Here is an 8641-nt window from a genome sequence, read left to right on the forward strand (position 1 = left end):
TGAGGGTGGATATTCTTCTCACCAGGAAACGGTTCCAGTTAGTCCCGTTAGTCGAGTTCAATCCAATTAGTCGAAGTAGTCGTGGGTAAGTCACCTCGGAGTGGTATAGTGTTGGTTTGCAAGTTTACTAAAGCATTACCCGCACCGCCACAGCCGAAATGAAGGCTGATACTAACTGGGTTTCCACCCGGTTATTAATTGCCCAGGAGAGAAAAAAAAAAGAAGAAGAGAGACGGAGAGAACTGAAAGCTGCACACAGTCACTAGATACTAGTAGCTAGTCTATACCCTGGATAAATCCTCATGACCTTGGAAAGACTTGTATTGAACTTCATTCCTTTTTGTTGACAATTTACCGTTGATGGGCAACCACACCCGCCCAACTATTTTGCCTCCCCCTTTTCCAAGGTTCTCTTCCTCCTCTCCCTTCAGGATCCTCCCTTTAGATCTCTCACCCCCTGATCCAATTCTCCGTTGTCCATGGCCACCAGATCCGTGGTATGTGTGCTGCCCTGCCCGTCTTTGTTTTTTTGCCCGGCCGACGAGCCGCGGGTCTCCGGACTGGAGTTCTCCCTTAGTCACTAGCATGTAGCAATACTAGCTGCTAATTAGATGAAATGGGTGCTAACTGATTAGGGCGTAGTTAGTGAGGGTAAACTACTCCGTACTGGGTACACCGTCCATACTTAGTTACTTACTTACGGTCGCGGTAAGTGCCCGATCGCAGCCAGAAAAACCTCCTCGGCCAATCTGCCTCCACCCCACGACACTAAATCGTTCGGAACCAGGTTTCTTGATCGAATCTCAGGAACTGTCCTGCCCTTTGCACCCTATACCGTAAGATTCATTGGCTACAATTCCTGCATCAGGCTTTTCTGTGCACTTTCCCCCCTCCGTTCAACTCCGAACTGAGTGGGCTTTGAGATCGGACGCCACCCGCATCGGGGAGTGTTTGTGTGTGTGCTGTTTCCAGTTCGATACGTAGTACAGAGTAATCCTGTCGTCATGCCCGTTCTCATCCTTCCAAGGCCACCGCATCCAGATTACATCACCCGCTCCCGGTTCTTGTTGTTGCTGTGCTTGCACTCTGCAGGTCGACTCTATGCTAGTCTGGACTCTTGCTCATCGGCATCTTCTTTCCCAGCCTATCTACATTCAGCAAGGGGGTCTAGCCTCCCACTCTCGGTCATCTGCTGTCTCTAGTCTCTACTCTCTAGAACTTCCAGCCGCCATATGTCGCATTGCCGGTTCGCACCACCTGCCCCAGCTGCCAGGCCTGGGTCTGGGAATTGGGCTGGCTCTCTCGGAGAATGACATCCAGCCAGCCCAACACCCGCGCGTATCGGGCTTGCTTGCGTCCCAGCACGAACCGGAAGGCCGCGGCAGCCAGGTATTCAACCTCGCACTGATGCACCCCGCGACCAGCTGCGGCTGGTACGTTCGCCTCACGTCGGGCTTGGACCATGCGCGTGGCTAGGTGTATCATGTCTCGAATGATTCGAATCACCACCTCGGGGGCTGGGTGCATCTGCCCGGATGACTTCAAGTATCGGTACATCTTCATTCCCGATATGACGAAGTTTGCATACAGGTTCGACAGGATCACCCCAATCGTGTTGTGTTGCCGATCCAAGTACATGGGATGCATGAGCAGCTTGAAGGACCCCAGCAGTTTGCGGTGAAGATTCCGGCCCGGTACTCGCGTCAGCTCGACCGTGAGCGAGTTCGAGAGACTAGTGGCGACGGATTGCCCCCCTTCCAGATTGCGCTCATGATCCTTGTAGATCTCTAAAGAACGGGTATCGATCAGACATCCACAGTAAGGGAAGAGCCGAGTATCCACGAGACGCGGGACCTGAATCCCCTCCACAGCGGCGGCGAAGTTGACCAGGCTTTTGGCTGGATTGACTGAGACGCCATAGGCAGGCTGCCCGGGGATCATCACCTGGAGAAAACGCATAGCCAGTGAGGACTCGGTGGTGACGAGTAGGAAGTCGTCAACTAAGCGAACCAGTAAAGCATTGTCGGACTGCAGGAATCCAAGTACTTGCTGCTCCATGTCTGCATAGAATAGGTTACACAGCATGCTCGATAACACTGAGCCCTGGGGAATGCCATTGCATTGCCGAAAGTAATTCCGCCCGAACTTAATTAGATTGTTTCGCACGTGGTCATCGAGGAGGTCGAGTAAATCTTCCGCATTGAATTCTCTCTGCATGAGCGTGTCGACAAAGACGGTGTTTCGCCTCTGGCTGGTCTCGCCGTTGGTCACCGCCTCTGCCAGGTGCTGTGGCCTTGCAGCAGGGGCTGCTCTACCGACAAATCGCCGCCTAGCCTTGCTTGGTCGTTCGTGCGATGGCCACAGGATGTTGAACTCATCAGACGGCGTCATTTCGACGTGCTTGGTATAATGGTAGGCGGCTTCAGTGATCAACCTTTCAATAAGATGGACCAGGCTTTGCTGAGGGATTGTATCAAAGCAAGACTGGATATCGAGTTTGACAAAGTACAATGGAGGCACTGAGCCCTGATTCTGTAGGTATCTTTTGAAGTTCTTCAATTGGGAATAAATCTCCCCAACTGACTGCACACACGAGCCTAGTTTGGACGGCGCTCGTGTCTTCTCGTACTGGAGCATGCTATGAATCGGGGCAACAACCGAATTGACACTCCAGAATTTACCGGATTTTGCGTGGCCCGCTAGTACCGGTTTTCGCTTGAGATTTAAGAGAGGGCGAATGCCCGTTGATTTAGGTAAGAGTCGTAAGGAGCCATATCCCATACCGCTCTTCTCTAATCTCTTCTCTACCACACGCTGGGCTGTGGCTGGCTCCAACTCTTCGAAAACGCCAGCCTTGAGCTCAAGTATCGGTCTTTCAGTCAGCTGATACCAAACGTCGTGCCGGAAATAGAACAAACGGTTTCGACCAGACTGAGACTCGGTGACATAGAAGTTGGCACGGATGAGTGGTATTAGGATTGAGTCGAACAGGTAGTACACAAACTCATGAAGTAGCTCCGTTCGCTTCTCGAAGTCGGACCTCGACAGCTTGTGTGGTAAGGGATTGAATGCTTGTCTTGTATTGGAAGGAGGCTCAAGCCAAGGTAAACAAGTGACCTGAAGATACGCAGTTAGTATTGGAAGACAACAATGTGGTTGTAATTGTCAATGAACCTTGATTCCCTGGCATACATCCTGAAGACTCAGGTTTTCGAAACGCCGCATTTGCACGAATTGATCGACATGCTTCAAGATCTTCTCTTGATGCAGAATTCTGTTCTGACCAGTTCCGTAGAATTGAGGGGGAATCAGGTTCTTCAAGACAGCTCTGCAGAAGGCGGAGACAGATGAGGCAGGCGTCGCGTAGTCGGTCAAGCTGATCTTCGGTGCTTGTATTTTTGGCATGTCGCTGATATTTGGATCTACCGAGGGACTACCATCCGGAATTGAAGAAGATGCCTGCTGGCAGGAAAGTCGTGGTTGAGTGATCAAAGACTCTGATGCTGACAGCTTGTTATCATCGAACGGCTCAGGGCCGAGTTTCCACGGTCCAATACGCTACATTATTAGCATCAGCCGACAATTTTATCAGTAATTCTGCGAGCATACCTCTGCAGGACAATAATAATTGAGCAAATGCACATAGGAACAGTGCTTATTCCGGTTCTGCAACTGCTGGACCAATTCTACAGCCTTGCTTTGAAGTCGTCTTGGGATCATGCTTTCTGAGTTTGGATGGGCTCGCTTTGCCTTCTCTAACTTTGCAATCTCATCTTCGCGATAAGCATAATCTTTGAATATGTCTTGCCCATTTGACACGCTCGAGAAGACATTGTGCAAGCCAAACTGTTTGGGAAATATGTATTTCAACACATGAGTAGTGTGCGCGAGCGATGTGGAAGAAGGGAAACGGTTCAGAACATCTGCAATGTTAGCCAAGGGGCCAAACTATTGATCTTGGCCTGACTCACGACTCCTCATCCCAAACTGTATCTTTCCTTTCGAATCAAGCACTGGAGAAGCATACAGAATACGTCGGCGATGGAAGACAACAGGAGCTGGCTTCTGTGTGGTCGGCTTGCAGTCAGATGTGCTTGTATTCATTTTCGTCTCCTTGAGATCAGACGCTGGTACAGGCTTGCTTGTCACAGAGGAAAGTGCACTTTTTGGAGCCAAATGGCTTTGGGGCACCTTGTTTACAGGTTCAAGCGTCGATAGAGGGAGCCCTAGATTGCCATCTTAGTGGTGTACTGTACTCCCTATGGAGCTGGCTTACCACTTAATTGGAAATAAATTCCCCTTTGCTGATCAACGGCCACAAATATTCCACAATCCAGGAGAAGGTTTAGCATGATCTCTTCTCCGTTGTCTCCCAACAAGCCAAGCACTTCTGTCCATGGCGCCCGCTTCAGTTGCTGAACACTGTCATTAGGGAACTGCACCTCGAGGCCTGGAATACTGCATGAGATCGTTCGCTTCCTATGAGCAGGATGCACGCTCTCACGTCTGAAGCCCCGGGTCAATAGATGAAGGGGCCTTTGACGGGAGAATTTGTCACGACTGAACAGAGAGGATATGACGAAATCTACAAGCTATGGTGTACCGTCAGTACCTATCGAGCCAATCCAGAAAAGTGGATTGTACCTCTGCCTGAGCACATGCTGGTCCAGTGTCCGTGCTGGTTTGTTCAGATCTGGACTGCGACTGCGTAAATGCAGCTAGCTCTTGCCGGCGCTTTTCGTTGCATGTCGGATGCGAGTCGGTCAATATGCCTATCAGCGTCGTATCAAGGAAACTAGCAAGTTGTCCTGAGCCACCATCGTCATTGGTCTCGACAGGAGCCTGCCCATGACGAATTGACACAATTCTCCGACGGCGGGATTTGGAGGATAGGGGTATTTGGCGTAGAAGGTACTGTCTCAGCGTTAAAACCTGAGAATAGTATAGTGAGATGACTGGATGGGAGTGCCCTGCAACATCATCACGAGCCAGGCTGCGCTGTCCCTTGAAACAAGTGGATGCTGGAGAGGTGCATGGCTGCGACAACCTGTCCAGCGCACGGTCACCCTTAATGGGTCTCTTCCTCTTCTTTCCCATTAGGAAAAGACTTGAATCAATCCGGACCAGTTCGCTCAATGCAAGCGACTGTCTGCCTCACATGGATGGGTAGTCTGATCATTACATTTGGTATGGCGGCCAGGTGTTGTGATATGCCCCAAAAGGGAAGCGCGCTGAGACGCGCTCCGGCAACGCGACAGCCGGGGATCACGGGAGCAGCCGTCCTTACCGACCTTCTGCAACCAGTCAACCAATACCGAAATTGCTACGGATACCCCTACTTACTTTGCTGTTTGCTCATTCTGCCATGTCCGTTTGCCAGGGCCCAAGAACCTAGAGCCACTGCTTCTTTACTCAGGATCATGCGCCAGCATGAACGAAAACCAACCCCTTAGAGATGACCTAGAGAAGCCGAGTCGAAACCCGCAAGCGATCGAAGAACATGGGGCGCCATGTTTGGGAGTGAAACAATTCTCCACTCGCCAGCGCATATCCCGAGAACAACGGTCAATAATCGAACCTTCCAAGCGGTAGCTCGATAGGAGACGTTCCTTAATGGGAAGCCTGGTAAGGCAACAGAACCACTGCTTCTGTTTGAAGTCGAACTCTATTTAGCTTCTTGCCTGCGTCGTCGAACTATTCGAAACTATCGGCTTCGTTGGACTATTGTTCACTCAAACTTTCAGAGCGAAGCTCCTCCTGAAACGAGTTCTGGGAACGTAGATCGTCAGGGTAAGGCGGCTATCTACAGGCAACTCTCAAGAATAAATTCTTGGGAGCGCGGGTCACACGTTCTGACAGAAAACCGTCAATAGAAGCGGATTATAAAAGGATCCCTTGCTCCATATAGGCTACCACAATCCCACTGGTCATTGGCGGCATCGGATCAGTAATGCTCGCTTCTCGAAGGGAAGATCTGTAAGCGACCGCCGATCTTTGCCAACTCTTGTGCGGCGGTTCATAGTTTAACTGGTTGGTGCACGGAAAGATTTTTCCTTTTCATGACCTCAATGAAAAAACCGATACATCACGAGTTAACCGAGCTAAGGAGCTCTACACTCTTCAGCCGTAGGATGTGTAAACCTTAAAAGACTACATTGCAGGCGGCAGAACAGAGCCTGGCGTGTCCGTCAAAGGGATGGCGGATGCAAGAAGGCGACATCCGGCGGGCCGTCGGGTGACCAGCTCCTCCGTCAGTGGTTGAAATTGGATTAACTCATTACCATTGCATTATTGCGACCGGGAAGATGTATCGTACTAGCAAGGGTGAAGGCGTAAGACTGATTGAGTCTGAGAGGGAGATACACTTACACAAGAGAGGACCACTTGGGTAGATTCGGATCCGTGTGCCCCACTCATTTTTTTCTTCTTTTTTCTTTCCTTTCTCTTTTTCTTCCTCTCTCTCTCCACTCACCATGCCTTCATTTTCAAACGGAAAGTGAAAACGACGTTGTTCGCTAATGCTGGAACTCGGATCCGGATTGCGGACGAGACTGGGTTGGAAAAGGAAAGAAAATCTATCCAATCAAACTGAATTCCCGTCGATCCCTTGTTCCTGAAGACACCGCCGGATAAGAATAGAAATCATAATGAGGTTGTGTTCAACTATCGTAGCCACGGTGCTCGCACGGACAAGGATGGGGGAAGCTGAGCCAGATCCTTGGAACGACGGCGGTCTAGAAAGGTCGCCGCTAGGCTCTAGCAAGTAGTAGTACCAAGAACCAGCATTCCCGACGGTGGTCAATCAATCGCAATTGATTGCGTCCCCACCGCGTCAGCCTCTCTCGCCTTGCGGAGTCTGGGGGGTTCAGTTTTCTTTTCTGCTACAGGCTGGCTGAAAACCACAGGGCCTGGTAGGCATGCAAAGCATGTTGACAGACAGTTCCGTCTCCTGTCTCTGTCTGTTGGTACCTGATCCAAGTCCCGAAGCCCTGGTTTTGCAAACGCCTCCCCCGGAGGAAGGGGTGAAGTATCGAGAAAAGAGTACTCCGTAGACGAACAGAATGTAGAATGTCGCTGCATGAAACTGCCGATTGCCCCGTATAATTATATCATGCAAATCAGTCCGTGGTACTTTTCATCCTAACTGCAAGGACGCCCAATTGCCCACGGCTGTGAAATAAGCGGTGTAGTGGTAAGGGCACCTGTCCTATCTCAAAGGACGTCCTTTGTTAGTCCGGGTCGGCGATGGTCTCTCTAGCAGTGCCGGTAAGAAGGACGGGACTTGTTGAAAGCAGTCGAGGTTACTAGTCCATTCAGATTGCAACACGATGCTCCGTACTAGTGTCACGTATGAGTACAAAGTATATCCATCCACGGAGCACTCTAAACTAAATTAGACTCTTCCACGACCACCCAAGACCGGGCCTAGTGGAGCGAAGCAGGTACGTCATGATTATTATTGCAGGCGGTGACATGCGAACGGGATATTGACAGATGCATGCTACATACCAGAGCAGAAGCAATAGAGTCGACTACTATGCGTCCCGCAGGCATAATCTGCTGCTTCGGATCAATTTAACCAGTAGTGGTTCATCTCTGAAGACTGAAGGACAATCGGAAAAATCCAAGTCACTGTCAGCCGTACTTACGGCACTGGAAAAAATAAGGCAGACTTGTCAATGATTATGCAAACCAACGAATCTACATGGGTTGTGCAGTTGGTTGGTGTGTGGAACAAAATTCACACTTCGTGTATGATAAAGACACATTGGCAGCAGGTCGGCTGGTTCGGGATAGGCTGATAAGGCGCGGCACATATCCTTTCTACCTTATGAGGACTTTCCGCAGGTAGTAGTACTTAATCTACTAGACCTACAGCAGGCCAATAGTATGGCTCGTTCAGGTGTCACAATAGGCACTTTTATGTATTATGTCCCACTCAAATACACCTATAAAGGCATGCTCGTGTCGTTGGGACTGGCTCGATGTAGTTATTCCGACTCACCGACATGGCAGATATGACCCCTTTCCTCCTCCCTTGCTCCCACGGTGCCACTGTCAAACGGATGGGAAAGGCAGAGACGAGTGCACTTTTCATCCAGGAGGGAGAAGACGGATGATCACGGGGGATATCCACTTCCTCCAATCATCTCATGAGAGGAGTCACATCTCCTATACGCAAAGCTGCCACCTACCTTTCAGGGATGGACAAATTGATAGTAGCAATAGTAGGTATTTTCTGATTCAACATCGTAGATTGTATGCTATTATCTGTTACGTCTTCATGGAAAGAAAAGTACTCTTCCATGCAGTAACTGACTCGAGCAATAAGACAGGAACTTCATCGGCTGGTTTAGAAGCATCAGACAATAGATTACTGTATTGTGTATGTAAGTTGTATGCAGTACGCACCCAATACGTGAGGCACAAGGATGATGATGGGTTAAGCATTGAGCACAAGCATATCAGAAAGGGAACATGATTATCAATGATCCTATACATTTGCCAGAAGAACAGGACCCAATGTAGACATTGCCATTTGCAAAACGAACAAGGGAAATTTCGACGAAGGAAATCCCTCAACTAATATCTTTCTTCCCTGAGAAGATTGGACGACCACGGGCTTGAGAAGAGTAATCAA

The 8641-nt window shown here is 49.8% G+C and overlaps 1 protein-coding gene across 1 annotated transcript; it reads right to left on the reverse strand.

Annotated features, from left to right (window-relative positions):
- Window positions 1–1212: 1212 nt before the first annotated feature.
- Window positions 1213–5097, reverse strand: AtWU_09207 (telomerase reverse transcriptase; the record flags this gene model as incomplete). The annotated part of the gene is made up of 6 exons (XM_035504314.1): window positions 1213–3117; window positions 3193–3558; window positions 3610–3923; window positions 3972–4226; window positions 4277–4592; window positions 4645–5097. The coding sequence occupies 6 exons, from the start codon at window positions 5095–5097 to the stop codon at window positions 1213–1215; spliced, it is 3609 nt and encodes a 1202-aa protein (XP_035360207.1).
- Window positions 5098–8641: the final 3544 nt, after the last annotated feature.

Source organism: Aspergillus tubingensis (genome assembly GCF_013340325.1).
Source record: "Aspergillus tubingensis WU-2223L DNA, scaffold_10, whole genome shotgun sequence".
In the NCBI taxonomy this organism is placed as follows: domain Eukaryota; kingdom Fungi; phylum Ascomycota; class Eurotiomycetes; order Eurotiales; family Aspergillaceae; genus Aspergillus; species Aspergillus tubingensis.